This window comes from Bufo bufo, chromosome 4 (assembly GCF_905171765.1).
Source record: "Bufo bufo chromosome 4, aBufBuf1.1, whole genome shotgun sequence".
In the NCBI taxonomy this organism is placed as follows: Eukaryota; Metazoa; Chordata; class Amphibia; order Anura; family Bufonidae; genus Bufo; species Bufo bufo.
The window spans coordinates 42866810-42890408 of NC_053392.1; the positions used below are offsets into that span (position 1 = coordinate 42866810).

General features: G+C 44.0%; 1 protein-coding gene across 3 annotated transcripts in view; it reads left to right on the top strand.

The window, feature by feature from the left end:
• FZD3 (frizzled class receptor 3) overlaps positions 1 to 23599 on the top strand; it is a 64105-nt gene that overhangs the window by 23765 nt on the left and 16741 nt on the right. For all 3 annotated transcript variants that reach the window (XM_040427152.1, XM_040427151.1, XM_040427154.1), the window contains exons 3-4: positions 14023 to 14219; positions 16614 to 17631. In XM_040427152.1, the coding sequence (XP_040283086.1) occupies positions 14023 to 14219; positions 16614 to 17631 (1215 nt within the window). The remainder of the gene's footprint in view (positions 1 to 14022; positions 14220 to 16613; positions 17632 to 23599) is intronic.

Genomic DNA, 23599 nt, shown 5'->3' on the forward strand with positions numbered 1-23599 from the left:
TAACGATAGGGGGTGAAGTGGTTACATTCCCACCAGTGTCCTTCCAGCTCATAGGAGAACTCTGGTACTATAAATGACCCATTAAAGGGGTTATCCAGTTTAGAAAACCCATTGCCATACTCCCTATATAGGTGGGGAAAAAGCTGGGGGGGGGGGGGGGCTTCTGTTCTGGATCCTCATCTCTTGGCCACAGTGGAGAACAGTTTCTCTGGAGGACCTGTGGACCTGTCCTGTCCTGCATGACACAGACAACCCATTGATTTGAATGGACACTGTGTAATGCCTCATTTCTCCAGTGGTGGCACTGCAGGGAAAGCGAACACTTACTGCCAAGTTTCGCCCATAGATCACAGCTGATCGCTGGAGGTCTCAATTAGAGGACACTTCATGATCAGCATATTGTTAAGGAATCTTTCTAAAAGGAGGGATTGTCCAAAGCGGTGGACCCCTTTTTTGCCAAAAACATTATATACAAATAGGTTAATGACATTTTCTCTGGACATTTTTCCTAATCGGTCTGTTCCTTTAGAACAGTGGCCTAAAACCATGTGGCTGCTGTAAAACTACAACTCCTAGCATGTACCTGGACAACTATACAGCCACAGGTTGGGGATTGCAGCTTTAGAAAATATCAGATCCCCTGCCTTGTGCAGGTTTACATAATCCAGGTAGAGAATACACTGTGGAATTTCTTGAAAACTCCTTCCCCCCCCCCTAATCCGTCTATTGATCCATTGATGTCAATGGACGGACAATTTCCCGTCTCCTGCTGGGTCCTGGATTTCACTCTCTTTGTTGGCGCTGGTCGGCCCCTGACAGCTGCGTTCAGTAACTCTGTGTACATAAAATCTTCACCATCAAATGACGTAGAATATTTTCCTATTTCTTAGTCATTGAAAAATGTACCTTTTAGGCCTCTTTCACACTACCGTATGGCTATTTCAGTGTTTTGCGGTCCGTTTTTCACGGATCCGTTTTTATGTTTCCGTTGTGTTTCCGTTTCCGTACCATTTTTCCGTATGCCATTTTACAGTATACAGTAATTACATAGAAAAAATTGGGATTGTCATAAAATTTTCAATAGATGGTTCCGCAAAAACGGAACGGATACGCAAGACATACGGATGCATTTCCGTATGTGTTCCATTCTTTGGGGACCGCAATTTGCATTGTTCCGTGCATTGGGGACCGCAATTTGCAAAATTCGGGAGGGATCGAGACCCATTCAACTTGAATGGGTCCGTGATTCGTTCGCACCGCAAAAAAATAGAACACGTGCGGTTTTTGCGGTGCAACGTGCAATGGCCATGTGCATGAGGCCTTAAAGGACGGTCGATAGACGAATGTATGGGCTCAGAGGAGCCGAAGTTCGTTATTTGCGAAGTCTCGCGTGACTTCGTTGAATAACTTTGGTAATTTATTTTTAAAGTGGAAAACCCCGGAGAAAGGGCCTATTGTAAACCTAAAATAAATTAGTCATTACATAAGTACAAAATCAACTGCAATTCACAAAAAATCACTAATTACATAAATAATAATAAAAAAATTATAATAAAATTAATTATAATACCAACAATTATAAATAAGAATTAGTAATAATAGTGAAACATTAATAAAAAAAATAATGCTAAAATAATAATACTACTAATAATAAAAATCACTAATTAAATGACAATAATAATAATAATAATAAATGTGTAATAAAATAAGCGATAATACCAGCGATAATAATTATAAATAAGATTTAATAATATAGTAAATAATGATGATAATAGTAATAAAAAAAGAGAAATAAAATAAGGATAAAAATAATTAATAAAAGTAAAAATGAGTAATAAAATAGATGTTAATAAATACAAATAAATGCAAATTATTAAAAAAATAATGATAAAGCTAGTAATAAAATAAATAACATTAATAATAACTAAAACATCATTAAAACAAATACTTTTAGGTACTGATAAAAATAAAGAAAATATAATAAATAATATAATTCAAAATATATACCGTATGTGACTGTATTTTTTTTTTTTTCAGAACCTGTAGTACATTACATTTTTAATCAAATTTATATGGAAATGTGGTAATAATAGTAAATGTGGGCAATCAAATAATTTGCTGATATCTTTTTTTTTTTTTTTTTTTTTACTTTTTTTTGCATTTTCACCAGTTCCCACCATTATGTTGTACTCTCTGCTGTCCCCACCCAGAAACCTCCATGGTCATGGAAAAGGGAGTAGGACATCAAAGCTGTCTGGCTGTTGTGACAATAAATATGTGTTGTCCTCCACAGACATTACATAGCCACTGCGTCTGGGACCCTCCCGAGATTCCTGGGTCTTGTAGTCCTACCACAGTCAGAGGCTGCTATGACTCACCTAGCTAGCACCAGTATGACATGCTGGGACTTGTGGTTTTCTAACAGCTGGCATGCTGGGTTTTGTAGTGGGCATGGCATGCTGAGACTTGTAGTATCAAATTGACACCAGGTAGGGGGCCTGTCTTTGGAGGGGCATCAAGAAGTAAGTGAAAATCCCTCCTAAATTATTTAAAATGTTGAAATCCTCTATTCTATGATTGACCGCATCTGCACACTACAACACCCATACTGTGCCATAAACTCAAAGCTGCATAGGATCACCTTAGCGAGCTGGGTGGGCAGGCTGCTCTAACCTATATAAAATTAAAATTGTTCTAGGCATATCTTTCAAATTCTGTTTTTTGAGGCCACATCATGTCATGTAATCACCACTAATGATGATATCATATAGACAACATATTGAATGGCTCCTGTGGTCATGTGGCAGCAGCAATGACAACACAAATGGTGGATGACCCCAGTGAACAAGGGCGCCATATTGGTACAATTTTGGGGCTATATTATAGAGGTTTTAGAGGTCTGATAACCCTATCGAGCAATATAGAGGCAAGAAATATGGAAGTGCTGATCAGGACTCGGTGACAACCACTGTTATACTTGTAGTGATGGCCATGAATAGACTCGTGATCACAATTACCTTAATTACTAAGCTCCTCATGAACAGTGACACCTGCTAATGAGAGCTCTCGGTGTGGTTGCTTTTAACTGGACATGTTACAAAGTCGCCCTTGTGATGGTGACTTGTTATACATGGGCTTGGGGCAATGTTTTCCTGGAGATAAGATCCTGATGACTGGTGACTGATAGCAGCGGAGACATCAGACAAAGACCATGGTGTGGAGTGCGGGCTGCAGGTTACTGTCTCTACCCGAGAACCACCCAAACCTGCTCCCAGTCTGGGATTCCAGTCTGGCTGCTTAGAGCACCATACGTTTTAAAGGGTCCTGGTCTCATCCGGGACGAAGAACTGGGAGAATTGTCTCCTTTAAGGATTGTGAGCCATCTCGTAGACCAATTTATCTTATGTTGTACGTAGCCTCCTATTAGTATAAGAATGGTTTAAGCCTGATGAGTGAAACAAATCCCCGTCTGGTCCTTCATTGTTTATGTCTGTATCCCATGCCTATAGATGCTAAATATGCCAGTGAAGTGCAGCTTCATGGAAAGCCTGTCTACCAGCCAACACCTTCATCAGTATCCCAGACGGTAGAGTGTTCTCAGATAATCTGTTCCTCTACAATAAATATTTGCAAAAAAATCATGGACGGGAACATTTAGATGGTCACATCACAAGCAATCATCCATGAGCTGGATCATGTCCGATGAAGGCCATCTAAAAGCTTTGTATGTGCTCTAGGCTGGTCATGGATGTTTCAGCCACCTCATGGGCGATGAGGGAATATCCCAGATGACAGAGTCAACTTCAGTCGGGTGGTGGCTCTAAAACTTTTTTAGCAACTGATGTCCCAAAACATTAAAAATAGAGTGCATTACTAAAGCTGGATGTAGATATCAAGGTTTAGATGGCCACATTACAGTATATAGCTGGAGCCTACACTGCTGGCCCATGGAGAGGTATCACATAGAGTAGGCTCAGTATATATGTGGAGCCTGCTCTACTGGAATTCATTTGAGACCAGTTGGCACAAGGAGAGGTATTATATAGAGTAGCTTCCAATACAAAAAAGGTCACCTTGCCGTGGTTGATGGGCACAAATGATTTTGATTCCTTTTATATAGTGAATATAGCATTAGTTCAGATTTGCTGTTGCAGTGTGTTCTGATTCACATGACAGATGACTGCCATACGCAGCAACATCCTGGATTATGAATTCTTCTGAACTCGGGCAACGGCTATAAAGGTTTCTCTTAAAAATATTGATGTTCCTGTCCCATCAAAAATGTTCATCCTCCAAAGTTGGTCTGTCCACTTCATAGACCGACAATTTGTTTTGAGACCCTTTATCTTTTGTGGTGTATGGTAATCAATAATTAAAGGGGTTCACTCTGACATTGGTGGCATATAGCTAGTGTATGCCACCAATGTCAGATAAGTGTGGGTGCCACCTCTGGGACCTGCACCTATTTTTAGAACGGGGACCCTAAAGTGATCGAGAGCGCACCGTTCATGCGCGGTCACACTCCGTTCATTTCTTTTGGCGTTCCAAAATAGCCGGGTGCTGGCTCGGCTATTTCCAGCAGTCCCATAGAAGTGAACGGGAGCGGTGGCTGCACTAGCGCAGTGCGCTCTCAATTCATTTTTATGGGACCTCTGAAAATAGCCGAGCGCGCTTGCTTGGTTATTTTTGCAAGTCACATGGAAGTGAATGGAGAGTGTGCCCCGCATGCCCAGTGCTCTCTCGTTCACTTTGCGGGCCCATTCTGGAGATAGGTGCGGGTCCCAGCACCAGTCTGACCTTGGTGGCATATGCTAGCAATATGCCACCAATGTTTGAGCTGACACAACCCCTTTAAATCCTGTACTGTTACAACCAGTGAACTATATCAATGTATTAGCGCAACAGCGCTTCTCACCACACCGCTGTGAACTCAGTTGTGTCACTGGTCACGGCTCCTAATCCTCCCCACAACGGAGTCCGTCCAGGACTGTATCCTGAGTGGTTTCTTCCAGTGTGTGGTGTAATAAATGGCAGCACTGAGTTTGAGCTGCAGCGTCACCAGACGCGTTTTGGAACCACCTACTGTAGGTCCCTTACTCAGCGGTTGCGGGTAATAATAAACTGTATGTTCACATGCAAGTTCATTTATGGACCAGAATGTGATTATTAAACTATGGGCCGGATTGTGTGGTTCCCATTCCAGGCTCCAGGTGCGGACACTTTGCTGATTAGAGGGGGTTGGACCTTGTGCTACATAAAAAGGAATGGTTTTAATATGTGTGTTATGTCTTGATGAAGGGCTGGATTCTGTAGCCCGAAACTTGTTACTGTACACCTTTTTCATGTGATTTTGGTGGATTTTATACGATGAGCCAATAAAGAACTATTTTTTGTGTAATGCAAAGCTGCACTTCTTCTAAGGGTACTTTCACACTAGCGTTTTTGTTTTCCGGTATTAAGTTCCGTCACAGGAGCTCAATACCGGAAAAAAACTGATCAGTTTGAGGCCTCATGCACACAGACTTTTTTTTTTTTGCGGTCCGCAAAAACGGTTTCCGTTGTTCCGTGATCCGTGTCCGTTTTTTCTTCCGTGGGTCTTCCTTGATTTTTCGAGGATCCACGGACATAAAAAATGAAAAAAAAAATCTAAGTCAAGTTTGCCTTTGAAATGATAGGAAAAAACGGACACGGATCACGGACGCGGATGACAATCTTGTGTGCATCCGTGATTTTTCACGGACCCATTGACTTGAATTGGTCCGTGAACCGTTGTCCGTGAAAAAAATAGGACAGGTCCTATTTTTTTCACGGACTGGAAACACGGATCACGGACGTGGATGCCAAACGGTGCATTTTCCGATTTTTCCACGGACCAAAACTGAAAACTGAACAACGGCCGCGGATGCACACAACGGTCGTGTGCATGAGGCCTTACGCTAATGCATTCTGAATGGAGAGCATTCCGTTCAGGATGCATCAGTTCAGTCCCTTTTACATTTTTTGGATGGAGAAAATTCCACAGCATGCTGCAGTTTTCTCTCCGGCCAAAAATACTGAACACTTGCCGGAATGCCGGATCCGGCATTAATTTACATTGAAGTGTATTAGTGCCGAATGCGGCATTAAGTGTTCCGGCAAAACAGATCCGGCATACGTAGACCTTTAAAAATTCAAAAAAATGAATTCCGGATCCGGATCCGTCTGACAAATGCCATCAGTTTGTGTCTGGATTGCCGATTCCGGCAGGCAGTTCCGGCGAAGGAACTGCCTGCCGGAATCCTCTGCCGCAAGTCTGAAAGTACCCTTACCAGCTGACTAGAAGTAATCAATACAATTCATATGACAACTTACAAATTAACATAAAATTATTCATAATCATAATCCAACCCCCTCAACTCAATAAAAAAAAATGTAAAAGTAACAAAAATGTAAAAATAAGGAAAATTAAAAAAAAAGTAAAATAAAAAGTTTTTTTTTAAACTGGGTTTTGGCTACTATTAGCTTTGTGCTCGATAGCCAGTTAATAATTTATTAATGTATATTTAGTGATCAGTGAGAAGTGGATACAATTGTAACCCGTGCAGACAATGCTACGTGAACTCAGCACATCAACCACAGCTTCATTATCTCTCTGCTACAATGTATCCGTCTGGAGTCAAAGAGCATTGTCTGCACGGGATACAATTGTATCACTTCTCAGCTGAGAGGATTAAAAGTGTTCTCACTCACTGACTGCAAGCAGGGATTTTGAAAAATGGCAAGTCAATGAAACATATAAAAGGATATTAGAAAGCTGTAAAATTTGTAAGTAAACCCTTTTAATCCATGCACATGATGATGATGGCGGTCTACCAAATCACCAGGCCATGGTCTATCCTCATGCTGGGAGCAGGAGCTCTGGTCTCATGGAGGGGGGGGGGGGGGAGCTTTATCTTTTTACATGAAATTCCCCTCTGTGACTGGTAATCTTCAAGGGTCTCGTACGTGTCAGCCATAGATAAGATTTCCCTGGAGATCCTTGCAAGAAAATATTGCTGCATAGATTCTTCTCTGATAGATTTCTCTGCAAACATGGTGGACAGGTTGATTGCCTTTTCACACTTCTCCTTTACAAAAACCTTTTTTTTTTTGTGAGAGGAAAAGGTACATATAACATGCTAGGTCATAGGCATAGCTCGATTTATTTGAAAGCTGGTTTCATGCCAAGACCATTGAATAATGGGGCATTCCCTCTCTGCGTGACCGTCATTATGTGGTTGTAGATTTGTCACCTTTTGACAGTTTTAAGCAAATATTTGCAGATGGAATAGGAAAAAAAAAAAACGTTTACGTCAACGTTGTTTTGGGCTAAAGAGCACAGAAACAAAAGCTATCAACAGTGACGTCTACTCAGGCCCCGATGCAAAATATGAACCAGGCCCGACCCCCTGATCGAGTCTGATCATCACTTGTGATCAGCAAGGGAATGTTTCCCTTTAAGAAACGATTGGTAATGTAGACCCCCTTCCCCCCATACCTTCATCCGCATCCTCGTTGAACTATGTAACTGAATATTAATTGCTTTAAAGGGGTTGTCCAGCTGCTCTCGGTTCCTGCTGTTCTCTATTTTCTGGTCCCTACTAACAGAGGAAATGTGACCAATCAGGGGTGGCTGAGTGATTGGCTGAACAGTTACCGTATTTTTCGCCCTATAAGACGCATCGGGCCCATAAGACGCACCTAGGTTTTAGAGGAGGACAATAAGAAAAAAATGTTTTTAATTAGACCTCAGGTCAGACCACCAATCAGACCCCCAATATTAATCAGACCTCAGCTGACAGCCCCAATCAGACCCCAAATGTTAATAAGACCCCAATAAGACCTCAGATCAGACCTCAGCTGACAGCCCCAATCAGACCCCAAATGTTAATAAGACCTCAGATCAGACCTCAGCTGACAGCCCCAATCAGACCCCTAATGTTAATAAGACCCCAATAAGACCTCAGATCAGACCCCCCCAATCAGACCTCAGCTCAGACCCCAATGTGAATGACCCCCAATCAGACCACAGATAAGAGCCCCAGTGCCTCTCATCAGCCCTTCCTGTGTCGATAGGAAACAGGAAGTAGGAACTGGCGGGGGATCTGGAGGCATCCGAACAGGAGAAGCAGAAGATCAGTGAGGTGTTTATGATATTTTTTTTAAGCAATTCTGATGAAGTCCTTTAATCCAGCATCCATAATTCCGGAAAGACTTCTAATTCTGCCCTTAAAAATGCTAAATTATGTAGAGTTTTATATACTTTTATATGGTCATCCAGTTATCTAGAATATCTGATAATTCATCGCACATCAGTCAGCTCTTCTTGATGCCAGAGTAGAATTTGATGTTTTATATTTAATAACATTTTTAGCTTTATGTTATTATTTTTTATTTTATTTTTGGTATTTTGGTATTTTTTTTTGTCTTTTTAATTTGCTCATTTATTCTCCCAGTTTAAGGCAAAAGGATCTCCAGTTAACATACTTTGGGCTGATATACTTCGGCGTACCTTTTTTTTTCTGTAGATTAGTAGTATATTAGGGTATTTTATACAGTATATTATTATATTAGTATATTACTTTTTTTTGTTTGTTCAAACTATGGCAGCCTTTTGGCGACCTATGCCACTTGATGCCTCTACGCTGGCATACACTGCAGCCTCAAGTGCAGTCTGAACAAAGCATAATTGAGTCAGAGCCGACACAAGATTTTTTTATTTATTTTTTTACAATAGGTTTTGGATTTTTTTAAAGTCTTTTTTTATTACGTTTTATTTTACTTAATCTAAAACAAGCAGACACTTGCAAATTATTTTTATTCATTTTTCTTTAAAAAAAAATCCCAAACTTCCAAATTCTTTTTTGTTTCCTCCTTTTGGAAGCTAAAGCCTGGTGCTGCGGCAATCCTTTTGTGCACAAAATCTTTTCACAGAAAATGGTTTCCATAGTGAGAGTCTTTTGTGTCCTGACAAAAGTTGGTATTCAATTTTTTTTCCAGTAGGTAAATCTGGCCTTTGACTTGGTACCCTTTTCACACCCCTTGCTAAGCTTGGCCTGTTGCAACGCTTGAAGGGGCGGCAGCAGGGGGATTCCCATGACTACTGAGATGAAAATGCAAGAGGAGGAGGAGGAGGGTACGGAGCAAGGACAAAGACCCTGTTAATTTCAATCTGAACACTCCTGCAGGGTCTACATGTCTCATCTTTGTTCCAGTTTGTTGCTGAAAATTTTAACTAGGAAGACGTCCTTCCATTTCTTTAGCACTGACAACTTCGACTCTTCCTGAAACAAAGATGGACAAGTTTGAGGCGTTGAGGAACACAGAATGTTGTCTGCCGCATTTTTTCCCAATTTTATGCTTTATATGTAGAACTTTTTGACTTTTGTCTAGAGCTGGCCATACACGTTAGATGTGTATCGGCCAAACCCGGCAATTTTGGCAGAACCAGCCAACCATTTAATGTCTCCTGATGGCAGATGTAATGTGGAAAGAAAGATCAGGCTGTTGGATTTCAGCATTCCAGATCCTTTTGTTCTCGACTAGATAAGTCACTGGCATAGGAGCATGGAATTCGTCTTTCCCCTCTCTTCCTATCTGCAACACATCCATGCTTGGCCAAGCCAAGAGTGCATGTGTAGAGGGGGGGGGGGTTGGGATAGATTCCTCCAAAAGTGATGGGTATGGCAAATCTTATCACCCCAGAATTTTGTACCATCCCCTAATAATTACTTAAGATTTTTGCATTGGGGGGGCTGTTGTCAGGAGGACTACACATTTCCAAAAGACAACCTGAATTGTTCTTCCATTATGCATTGTAATGCACGAGTAGCATTCCTGCTCAAGGGAGGGTTCACTTCGCATATGGAACTCAGGATCATAGTGGTCTTAGAAGAACATTGCACCCCTTGACAACTAACTGTAGGACAACCTCTCTGAGCACCATCTTGAGAAGTGGTCATATTTTTAGGTCTTCAAGTTTTGTGCAACCATTTTGAATGATGTTCTTGAGCATGGTTGAGACTGGTTGTTTCTATATTACTTGGATATATTTGCTTTTGTTGTTGGTGTTGAAGGTACATAAAGTGATACTTCCTATGGGGGAATAAATGATACCTCTGTATACTTATTGTTTACAATGGTTTCCATGGTAATGGTTACAGTTGGAGAGATTTCGGAGAAGTATGCATGGTTTGACTTGAGGAGCCAGGTTTTGTGGATACAACTTGTGTTACCACAGTGCCTCTCCTAGTATTCATATCTATTATACCCTTAGGGCTGGTTTTATGGCCGAGTGGTTCATGGAAGAGTTTGAAGTTTCAGCCATAGATCTTTGTGATCTTTTTTGAGTTATTTTTAAAGGAGTTCTCCACCTTGTACAATCCCTACTTGTTAGAAGGTTTCCTTGACGATAAGCTGATCATAAAGTGTCTTCCTGCTGGAACCCCCAGCGATTGGGTTGAATTAGTGGGGGAACCTAGGGAGAGGTATAAGCAGTAGAAAGAGTGAAGTGCTTATGCCGCTGTACAGAACACTGGTGAGACCTCACTTGGAGTATTGTGCGCAGTACTGGAGGCCATATCTCCAGAAGGATATAGATACTCTAGAGAGAGTTCAGAGAAGAGCTACTAAACTAGTACATGGATTGCAGGATAAAACTTACCAGGAAAGGTTAAAGGACCTTAATATGTATAGCTTGGAAGAAAGAAGAGACAGAGGGGATATGATAGAAACTTTTAAATACATAAAGGGAATCAACTCGGTAAAGGAAGAGAGCATATTTAAAAGAAGAAAAACTACCACAAGAGGACACAGTTTTAAATTAGAGGGGCAAAGGTTTAAAAGTAATATAAGGAAGTATTACTTTACTGAGAGAGTAGTGGATGCATGGAATAGCCTTCCTGCAGAAGTGGTAGCTGCAAATACAGTGAAGGGGTTTAAGCATGCATGGGATAGGCATAAGGCCATCCTTCATATAAGATAGGGCCGGGGGCTATCCATAGTATTCAGTATATTGGGCAGACTAGATGGGCCAAATGGTTCTTATCTGCCGACACATTCTATGTTTCTATGTTTCTAACCTTGAAGTAAGTTCTCACTTTCCCTGCAGCGCCACCATGGGGGAAATAAAGTATTACATAGTGTCTATTCACATCAGTGGGTTGTCTGGGTAATGCAGGAGAGGATAGGTCCTACAGAATGAAAAACACTCTGGCCAAGAGATGAGGATCCTGAAGAGGACCCCTCCATTAATGCATTGATAATGACAATTGATAATCTAAACTGGACAACCCCTTTAAGGGCCACTGTAGTAAAGGTGCAAAAACCTATTATAAGCAGGTTTCCTGGATATATCTCACACAGTCTGCAGAAGTTCTTGTCTCTCCCTTCTTCTGTAGGCCAAGGTCTTCAACATCTCATGTCATTAATAAGACTAATTTATAGCACCTATAGGTTCTCCTGTATTGCTGAAGGACCTTTGTGTCCCTCAGAGGAAGGTTCTGGGTGTATTTCCATCTTCTAAACCCTCAATAGTTGTGCCCAACCTGCTTTGCATGAACCATGGTGTTAGATTCCAAGGTCACTCATTTTCCATAAAAACAAGGGTTTTATGAGTGCCATGAGTTTCTTCAAAAAGTGCACATGGTTCTGGGGCTTTTTCTGAGCAAAGACCCTCCTAACCTTTTTACCGTGATTCAGTGGTTCTCCCACGCTCTGTAGTCACTGACTGCTCACATAACTGAACAATTCTCCCTCCTCCAGGATCTTTAATCAATTACCCCATGGGAAAGTCCTTCAGACAAGGTGCATGAGTTAAAGTGCTTGATATGAGGTTCGTTTAGGATTGCCTGGTTGGTTAGTCATGTCATATGCCATTAAATTCTTATGTGGGCCAGGCTGGACCTTGTTTGCTTTGATACATACAGGGCATTGGCGATTTCGTTGAAGGCTCAGATATAGGTTTTGTACCATCAAAGTCTATAAAAACCAAGCCACACCTAACTTCTGATGGCCTAAGACCCTTGCCATCTCCACCTTGCCGGTTAAAGAGTATGTCCAACATTAGAAAAACATGGCTGCTTTCTTCCAAAAACAGTGCCACACCTGTCCTCAGGTTGTGTATGGTATTGTAGATCAGCCTTATTCACTTCAATGACACAAACCGTCAGTGGAAGCCGTAGCGGCAATGCAAGCAAAGTGTTATGTCTATTGACGAAGGCAGATAAGACAGACCTCTCTGACGCTGTCCCGTGTAGATGACAGGGACCATGGTGGTCTACTTTGGGTTGTCCCCATCGTCTTGATTACATTTATTAAATCTCTTGGGGGGGGGGGGGGGCATTTATATCCATTTTATGACATCTTGGCACCGGCTTGAGGAAGCGGATCAGTCTCAGTTTGGCACAGAGTCGATATTATGAAAAACGATCTTATCTTGTAATACCCGTCGTTATCCTGATTACTGGTGCAGGTTACCAACCCTGGAGACTGACGATCCTCCTCACCTCCCAGCGTGAAACATGTCTTCCTGTGTTACACGCGTGTTATGAAAATACTCCCCACCAGGGATTAGCTATAGAAGGTAGCAGTGGCTACTGGGCCCTGGAGCCCGAGGGGGCCCAAATACCCCTCTTCCACAAAAGAAGACACTGCTACAGTAGAAAGCACATGTTAGGTGGAGGGCCCTGTTCAAGAGGCCCCAGGATCTTCAGGTTACGCCTCTGTCCTGAACATACCCTCAATATGCTGTACTTGTTATCTGTCGCTGGGAAAGCTGGGTGGCAGCAACGTGTATGTCATTACAGAGATTGCCACCCAACTTTTTCACATTCCTAAAATCTGCTGCTATCCCGCATATAGGAGAGCTGAGTAACCTCCCCGCTGTAGCTGTAATGGCAGCCATATTGTTTTACACCCATCTTTCCTAGAAACCTACACATATGGCATATGGCTGGTGTACTCATCCCCTAAAGAGCAAATCCCTAAAAGTTAGGTAAACTTTACAATTTAAAAAATAAATAAATATATATATATATATATATATATATATATATATATATAGTTGACGTTATGGAAGTGGGCAAAAATGAAAAAATTCTGACTCAATCCTTAAAGAAAGAAGGGGTTAAAGAAAGAAGGGGAAAAAAGAGCGGAGACAATGCTCCATTTTAACGTCCGACGACCCGTAAACATCAGATTTGGACCATCTAGGGAGGACTATAGCGGGAGATTTATCACATTACCTATAGCAACCAGTTAGATTCCAGCTTTCATTTTTCAGAGGCCCTTTTCTAAATGAGAGCTGCATTCTGATTGGTTGCTATTGGCAGGCTACCTCGGCCTGAGGTGCGACCATTTCCTTTTTTATTATATTAGAACTATATGGGGCGATTTAGTCAGGACCAAAAATAAATCTTGATCTTGCACGGTGGTAGCACTTTACTCTTTCACATTATGGTGCAAGTCGCCAGGGGAGATTTATCAAAGTGGTGTAAAGTAGAACTGGCTTAGTGGCCCATAGCAACCAATCAGATTGTACCTTTCATTTTCCAAAGGAGCTGTGAAAGATGAAAGGAGAAATCTGATTGGTTGCTATGGGCAACTGAGCCAGTTCTGCTTTACACCATTCGTCTTTCTTTCATCTGTGTCTGGGAAAGCTGGGTGACCATCAATATGGCTACCCTTTCCCACTCCGCTGTCACCCAGCTTTCCCGGACTCCTGAATGACATATTTTTATCTCCTAGAGGAGCAATAAATGATTTTTCTTTTATTGTCGCTATCCCTGGCGACTATTCCTGAGCCCATATATGTTAATAAGTCATTCTGCCGCGTTCTGCCTTTTTTTTACAAGCACTAATTATGGACGCCTTTGTGGTTACTTTTATTACCTCTGGATTCTCTAGCTCAAGCTCATCCGTAGAATCGTGTTTTCTATGTATTTTATGTGTTTTTAGTCTTGTGCCCTTTCTTAATGTTTTTCTTTATTTTTTTATATCTTTCAGCCGTTTCACCCCATGGTAAACCTCGAATGCTCCAGAGACTTCCGGCCGTTCCTGTGTGCGCTGTATGCGCCCGTCTGCACTGAGTACGGTCGGGTCACACTCCCTTGCCGCCGTCTTTGCCAGCGGGCGTACAGCGAGTGCCACAAGCTCATGGACATGTTTGGCATATCGTGGCCAGAGGAGATGGAGTGTAGCCGGTAATTCATTTCTCATAAATTAGTGATTTTTTTCCCCCCTAGAGGCTGAAATGACTCTGCCCCTATGACAACTCTTCTTACTCCTTTGCTGTGGCCACTCAGTGTTATCATACAGCCTTCGGGAAATCAGCCAATCATATCTCATTTCATTTAGCTGGATTCTGATTGGTTGTTGTGAAGTCCACTGGTGACGCTGAACTGTAGGAGTGAAGGAGTAGGAAGTGTTGTCATAGGGACAGGATCTCTTGTATCAGGGTGCCCATCATTTCTAACCCTGGAGAAGTAGAGAACGGATTATCCAACCACTATAATGACCCTCTAATGCCCAGGCCCCTCATATAGATTATACTTACTCCGCTCCCTGGTAACCGCGTTGCTCCCTGCACGGCCGCCGCTGCATCTCCCCGTCGCGCACATCAAAACATCTGGCGACAGAGGGGGGAGCAGCCAATAGCGGGCCGTGACGTTGACCAGCCTCCCTAGCATCACCCGCAATGCTAGGGAGGCTTGTCCCAATCGCAGCCTGCTATTGGCTGCCCAACACCTTGCCCCCCACCCAAAAAACATCCACCCCCGGCGGCCGTGCGGGGATCAGGAGTGACGCCGGTGCCAGTATTCTGAGTAAGTATAACCTATATCTATAGGGGATTGGATAACCCCTTTAAGGTTTCCTTTAATTGATCTGTATGTGCTTGTGCTGGCGCGGTTCAGCTGCACCAATGCTCTCACGCATTTTCTGCCCCCGTTTGCACCCTTCATGTAATACCGGTGCCCCCCCGTTGTACCCGTCTGCCCCAGTCCATAGGTAACGGCTCGTCCTAACAGAAAGCAGGATACTGGGAGCGCAGAATCTTGCACCCTTATGAGAGCCACCTCTAATGGACAGCTCTGCGTTAGGAATGCTCTTTTTTATGACCAGACCTGGAGGGCAGAGATGAGACAGCTGAGAGACAGTCCCTTACTATAAATTACTCCAGAGGGGAAAGGTCATGACATCAACAATCCCCCCACGCAACCTTGATAAAAAGGAAATACTTTTAGTCATGGTCGTAAATGAATTATTTTTGGTTTGGACAGACATCCATTGGTGTATAATGTATAAAAGGACATGAAACGCGCTAGTGTCCTTCTGGTTTTGTACTTTACCACTTGTTTAGGATCTTCTAACGTTATGTAGAATACAGTTCACTTACAGGACATATTTGGGAATTTCAGCTATGTAGGATCTTCAGCCAACTGGCCCAAAACGCGCAGTAAAATGCCTCTTTATTAAATACAAGGGGTACATGTATCTGCTTGTCATTGAAAACGGAGCAATTGTGTATATAACTTGGAGCTTGAGCCATATTGATGAATGCAGCATGGTGTATACATAAAACAGGCATAACATGGCGGTATTTTTTGTGGATTTGCCGTAAGAGCAGATATGTATGTAACTTAATCAAGTTGCCTGTTTGCAAAAAGAAAAAAATATATGGTGCAAACAGGCTGAAATGAGACTTTATAGTTAAAGTTGCAGCAAGGCGCCACATAGATGTTATTTTTGTTGGGCTACTGATACATCAAACAAGCCAAAAAGGGGTTTTGATGATCTGAAACCAGATACCACCTGGTTATTACGGCCCCTGCTGCCTCAAAAAATAACTGCTGGTGATAGGGAAGGGGGAGGGGGACACAAGTGTCAATATATCACCCTGACGGCATGTCATTGTGTATGGGGCAGGTCAGGTCACAGAATGGAGCAGACTGTCCAACAGTCAAGCAAAACAGGGAGGATTTGGGAGAAGGTGATAGCTTGGTGTTGGTGGGGGGGTTCTGGCTATCCTTAAAGGGGTATTCCGGTTAGAACAAGTTAGGGGATAACTATCAGATTGGTGGGGGTCCTACCGCTAGGACGCCCACCGATCACGAGAATAGGAGCCCTGCACCCTGTGGAGCCCCCCTAAAATGGACGGAGCAGCTGGTCAGAAATGTGCACCGCCTCTCCATTCATTTCTATGGGAGCGCCAGAGATTGCCCTCAATCTGACCAGTGCTTCAGTATTTTCACTATCTGGCACTTAAAGGGCCACACATAGATGCAATGGTGGACACACTTGTGGAAGATTGTCACAAACAGGATTCAGGTTGCTGACGTTTAAATCCATCCTCCTTGTATGTAAATTAATGGCATGTCCAACTGTCCCTCCCCTAATCCCCTAAAGTAACAGATAGCCCCCTCTAATGGTCTGCACAGGTATTTCAGGTTTGTCATTGAAGGGGATTTATATTTGAGATGTTATCTTGAGTTGCACCTTACTTCAATACCAAACAGACCCCTACATAAAAAATCTGATATTTGGCCATCTGCTCATCTAGGCGTCTTATTAACCACGTCTTATTTTCTGAATTGCAGGTTTCCAGATTGTGACGAACCCTACCCCCGTTTGGTAGACATCAGCATCTCCAGCGAGCCTATGGACAACTCCCCTCCAGCGGTGAAAAAAGACTATGGCTTCTGGTGTCCCCAGGAGCTAAAAATTGACCCAGATTTGGGTTACTCTTTTCTAGGAGTTCGTGACTGCTCTCCACCCTGCCCACACATGTACTTCCGAAGAGAAGAACTCTCCTTTGCTCGATACTTTATCGGAGTAGTATCCATAGTCTGTCTCTCCGCCACCCTCTTCACCTTTCTGACTTTTCTTATCGATGTGACCAGATTCCGCTACCCGGAGAGGCCAATCATATTTTACGCCGTCTGTTACATGATGGTGTCATTGATCTTCTTCATTGGGTTCCTATTAGAGGATCGTGTAGCATGCAACTCAGCCAGCCCTAGCAGGCACAAGGCTTCTTCTGTGACCCAAGGATCTCACAACAAGGCCTGCACCATGCTCTTCATGATCCTCTACTTCTTCACCATGGCCGGCAGCGTTTGGTGGGTCATCCTTACCATCACTTGGTTCTTGGCTGCCGTTCCAAAATGGGGCAGTGAAGCCATTGAGAAGAAAGCACTATTATTTCACGCCAGCGCTTGGGGCATCCCGGGAACTTTAACCATCATCTTACTGGCCATGAACAAAATTGAAGGAGACAACATCAGCGGGGTGTGTTTTGTTGGCCTCTATGATGTCCACGCCTTGAGATACTTTGTCCTGGCCCCTCTCTGCCTGAACGTTGTGGTGGGTGTATTTCTCCTTCTGGCTGGGATTATTTCCTTGAACCGAGTACGGATTGAAATTCCATTAGAAAAAGAAAACCAGGACAAACTGGTGAAGTTTATGATCCGCATCGGGGTCTTCAGTGTGCTTTATCTGGTGCCCCTTTTGATCGTGATTGGCTGCTATTTTTATGAGCAGGCAAATCGAGGGGTCTGGGAAACAACGTGGATCCAGGAACGTTGCAAGGAATACCACATACCATGCCCCTTCCAGGTAAATATCGCAAGATTATTACGTAGAGTATTTGGCGGTAGATTGACATCCAAGCAGTGGTGTCCTGTTAAAGGGATGGTAACTCCGCACAATGTAACTCATCCCGTTCCGATGCTTCTTGGTTCCCTGCTGGTTCCGATGCTTCTTACTGGTCTGTTTTGATACAGAGGAAATGACTGCTCGGCTGATCACTGGCCACGTCATTGATCTGCCTCAGCCAGTGATTGGTGGAACAGTCATCTCCTGTGTGTCAAGAGGGACCAAGAAACAGAGACCAGCAGAGGACCGTGAAGCATCAGCAGAAGGATTGGTAAGCTGAGTATAACCACGTGATGGGTTCCCAAGAAACTGATCCACGTGACCTCAGAATGGTAAGTATATTACAAGGTTTCTTCTGCAGGCGAGTCATTTAGGTGGGTGTGCGGGGACCAGCTAGGTTCCCGAAGAAAAAAAAAACCTTTAAAGGGGTTGTGCACTAATTTCCAGACCACTCAGACTGGCGGGACCCACGTTGGTGATCATACTTACCTGATCCCCAGCGCTAGGTCCTGGCTTGTTCGCTCCCCGGCCTCTGCTGCTTGTCCCGGAGGCTTCCTGGTTTACGCCGCTGCAGCCAATCACTGGCCGCTGCTCCCCTTGCACCATGTCACGTGACACAAGAGTGGAAGATCACCACTTGTAGCCAGTGATTGGCTGCAGCGGTATCAAACCGAGGTTTACATGAAGGAACCCCGAGATAAGCAACGGGGGCCGGGGAGCAAACGAATTGGGACAGGTAAGTATGATCACCAAAGCGGGTGGTCATGAAATTAGTGCACAACCCCTTTAAGGGGTGCTAATAGTGATCCTCCTATCTGTTAAGATGCCAAGATGAACCATGGGGTATTCCACATTGCAAAAAAAAATTAGGCCCCTAATGCCTCCAGTCTTTCACCCAACACCACAACTCCTACCATCAATGAATCTCGGAGATTGTGGAGTTTCTCTGCAGCACCACCACATATTTTTTCGCATTAAAATCAGTTGGCTGTCCCAGACCCTTCAGCATGAGAGACGCTCTCTTTATCGTTCCCTTTTATTTCCGCTAGAATATTATAAGCTGCAGCCTTGAGGTGTAGGGCTCCTTTAAGGCACACTAAGATTCCTTTACATTTTATCGAAGTTCCTCCCATATACTGAGATCACCGGGTACAGCAGACAGCATGAAATTTTAATAGCTTTGTCTCCTTCCCTGATATTATGAAGAATGGGAAGATTGTTTCCTGTTCCTGGTCACGGCCGCACGCTCTCGGCTCCGGGCTCGGCAAATAAACCTGCTGCAGGGCACACACTTCATACAGAACATGAAAGGAGAGGATTGAGTTTCAGGACGCAATGCCAGTAACATTCATGCCCAGCGCCGTTTGCTCAGTAGACTCATCAGAAAGGCGTTTCTGCATTTTTGGCAATTTTTTTTATTATTATTTAATTAAGTACACATATAGCCGTGACCAGATTATAGCATGGGTTAACTCCACCATGGTAGAAACGTACATCCTGGTCCCTGTTTCTGTTTTATCTGGGAAGTGTATAGAAATATAATTTAGATGCCAGTATTATGTGGGCGCTATATGTGGGCACTGCATGGTTTTCAGGCAGTTTACTGGCAGAGGGGCCCGACATGTTTGTCCAAAGGCCTTGATTAAAGGTTGTTTGACGTTGTCTATCGGATTGGTGATAGTACTGCCACTGGGACCCCCACCGAACGGGGGCCCCATACCTCCTGCAGCCCCTCTGAAATGAACAGAGTGGCTGGTCGCATTCTCTAGAATTCCCATAGAAATGAAGGGAACGCCCAACCGGCCGCTCCCTTCATTTCAGGGTGCTGCAGGGGTTACAGGGCCCCCGTTTCCATGATCGGTGGGGGGTCCCAGCGGTAGGATCTCCACCAATGTAATAGTTATCGCCTATCCTGTGGATAGGGATTAATGTCAAACCGCCGGAATACCCCTTTAAGCCCGCCATGTGGCTAACCATGCTGAATCAGCTGTAGAAAGCTCTGTCTGCTTACAGTAGACTGCTTCCTCCTTCTGCACAGACTTGTTCGAGGCTCCTCCGTTTTAGGCAGCAAGGAGGAAGAGACAACAGCACAAGAAATTATGTAGGGTCAAAGTTCGCTTGTATTTTCTATTTTATTTTTGCATTTTTTTTTAAAAACATCTATTACAATGACTCTATTACACCTGCTAGAAGTTTGTGAATAAATAGCTAGCAGTTTGCAATGATGGTCCAGATGGGTGTTACCAGTTGGGGGGGGGGGGGCTGCACAGTTTGACACTATCCAATTAGTGCTGCCTAGAATTGCAGAGGCACACCCCAAACTGATAACACCCATTTGGACCTTCCTTGCAAACTGCTAGCAATTCATTCATAAATGTATTGTAGAAATAATAGAGGAACGACACAACTTAGGGCCCACAGTGCTCCGCAATCGTAATTACATGGGGAATGCAGGTAGTTACTAAAACAGACATTACAGGAGAGGTGACAGGTCCACTTTAATACTTCTTATTTGATTGTAATTTTCATCTTGACCTCTAGATGTCAGCACTCCAAGCTACAATACAGTACAGCATCTCACTTTACAATCTGCTGCAAAAATGAAAATGATCGTCTCCTTTTTTAGTAACAGGCCGCCCATTGTTTGCATAACCTCATTAATTATTGCATGGCTGCTCTCTACCTGTCCACGTCCGTACTGCAGAATACCTCTCCTTTATCACGCAGTATGGTCGGGGCGAGGAGGGCAGGTGAAAGGCCTCAGTGCTTTAGGAGTCAACCCAAAAATTCCTGGCTCCACATCGGGCAGATCTAAGGACGAGGGTCATGGCAGAGAAGGGTTAATCACCTCTTCTACAATGGATCCCGGCCCGCACCTGAAAGAGAGTGGTGAGGATGATGAAGGAGGCTTGTTTGATGTCTACGAGTAAATATCATCCAGATTACAGATTAACCTGCGCTGCGGGCCCAGAGGGTCAATATCAAGGCGAGGGGGGCGGCGTGAGGTTATCAGGCGGCTCTGAAGAACACGTCTCTGCGTCATCTACAAAGTGCTTGTCTGGGCCTATGATAATAAACCCCCTCCCCCTTCCCCCCCGAACCTCATATGTTGGGTGACAACCAATATCGCCCTCATCACACACCATACATGCCCTTTAAGAAACTGGGTGACAACCAGCCATAATGGTGACCCCATGCCGGTAGAAATCCAAAGGCCCCATTGTAATGCAGTCCCCTGTCCCCTGCTCTCAGGCCGCAGGGCAGAGGCAAGCGGTCTTTTGTTCCCTGGTATCAGCCATTTTTGGCTGTTCGCACACTGTGACGAACCCTCTCCCCGACGGAGGCACCTCGGCGGTGATTGACATTAATGGGGTGTGCATTGCTAAATCTGACCTGTGATTTTTGGTCGCAGACTGTTAACGAGTTCTGACATCTCCTTGTGACAGATTTATCGCCTGCTCCGGCCGGCGGCGGCCGCCATCCTCCGTTTCCTGACTTGTGTTCCATATGTTGTTGGTGCTCAGAGCTGTACACACCAGCAGTGTCAGCATACTGTGACTGTGTGGTTGTGTTACAGGATGTCACTGTTATGGGGGCACTGTGGACGTCACTGTTATGGGGGCACTGTGGATGTCACTGTTATGGGGGCACTGTGGATGTCACTGTTATGGGGGCACTGTGGATGTCACTGTTATGGGGGCACTGTGGATGTCACTGTTATGGGGGCACTGTGGATGTCACTGTTATGGGGGCACTGTGGATGTCACTGTTATGGGGGCACTGTGGATGTCACTGTTATGGGGGCACTGTGGATGTCACTGTTATGGGGGGCACTGTGGATGTCACTGTTATGGGGGCACTGTGGATGTCACTGTTATGGGGGGCACTGTGGATGTCACTGTTATGGGGGCACTGTGGATGTCACTGTTATGGGGGCACTGTGGATGTCACTGTTATGGGGGCACTGTGAATGTCACTGTTATGGGGGCACTGTAGATGTCACTGTTATGGGGGCACTGTGGCTATCACTGTTATGGGGGCACTTGTAAGGACAGGTCATCAGTATCAGAATCCCAGAGAACACCTTTAATGGGGAAGTGGGGGGTCCTCTGTTCATGATCCTCATGTTATGGGCAAAGTGGAGAGGAATTGCCAGGTTCCCCCGTGGACCGCAGCTGACCAGAGGTCTTAGTTCGTCAGGATGACATAAGTGCGGCCATTACAGAGGCACACATTGCCTGCAGAGAGATTTAGGGCACGAGGGTGAGAGATGTCAACCCTCTGTGTCTCCTGACACCGCAGAGATTTCCAGGAGGCCTGCCGAGAAGAAGACATCATGTTAAAACCAGGTTTAGCTGCCTCATTCATTTTGACTCTTGGAGACCCTACAAATAGTCTCCACTTGTCCAAGTCTTCATATAAGAGGCAGTGGTCCATCACTGGTCTGGATTGTGTGAGCAATCTGGCAGTATTTTAATTTTATTTATATTTTTATTTATTATTTTATTTTCATTTGGTGTATTATTTTTTAGTTTTTATTTGATGTATTTTAGTTATTTTTATTTGGTGCATTTTGTTTTAGTTTTTGATGTTTTTTATTTGATGTGTTTTATTATTATTATTTTTTATTTAATTTTTTTTAGACTTTTTTAATTCATTTTATATGTTTTTATTTTTATTTTTAGCAGTTTTTTTTTATACCTTTTTGTTTGCGTCTGTTGTTTTCGTAGTTTATTAGGACACTATCCAACAGCACAGGAAGCCCGATCGTACATAGCATTGTGATTAGATAAATCCCATTACATAGGAGAAGTGCGCTGGAAACAGGATGTCATTAAGCTGACAGCGCTCCATCCCTGTGACCAGCCTTCTCGATCAGTGTGAACATGGCGTCCGGGGCAGAACTGACACCTGACACCCCGCCAGGAGGAAGAATCCGGGCTATGAATAGTTAATTCCTTGCTGCTGACTCCTGAAGAAGCAGAATGTGTTGCAGCCTCCGGGTAAAGCTCGGCCTCGTCTAGAGGAACCCTGGAGACTCCATCTACTCTGCATATTTCCCATAATGCACCGGTCATTGTGTAGGGCGCAATGAAATCAATCGCCTTGCATCATCGTGTCGGTTTTTAGGTCCATCATTTCTTGCTGCATATTTCTTTTTTAACGCTCCGTTCCCCTGATACAAAGCACCAAACCTCCTGCACAGACATAGATTTTCATGATACAATTCTGGCCGCCACCACTAGGAGCAGCGTAGACTTTGGTTAACGTATTGCCGCCAGTTCCACCAGTATGGTGGAAATGATTAGGTGGGTCGAAACCCCTTGTAGAGCTTGTTCCCGTTATATCTGATGTCGCTTTTTTAGGCCAGCCTCTCATCACACAATCTGCGCCATCTCATGGTACAGATCCTACAGCATGAAACGCGCGGAATTGCTGATGTAAACTGTATACATTCACATGCAAACTGTCTGAAGGCTTCTGTCCCATTCATCATCAGCGATCATACAGCAGGGCTCCGTTATCTAAATATATTCTCTATGTAACCAAACATTCCGTGCAACGCGTTTCAGGCCCGACTTATACATCCTTAAATCAGTGTGACCTCGCCTCCAAATATAGGAACAAAAATGACCTGGGTTGTCCAGATTGACGTTACTTTGTATGTGCAGTCCCTATTGATTACGCCCTATATAGTGGCAATATAATGCCCATAGGATACATTGCACAAATATACTACCAGATCGCATTTCTGCATCCTGGATCGGACACCAAGTATGGGATCGTGAGTGGGGGGCGGTCCGCCCCGGGTGCCGGCTCTCAGGTGGGTGCCAGAGCACCTGTGAAGGGGGCGCAAAGAGGGCATTACAACTGTGAAAGGGGCACAGAGAGGGCATAACTACTGTGAGGTGGGCACAGAGAGGGCATA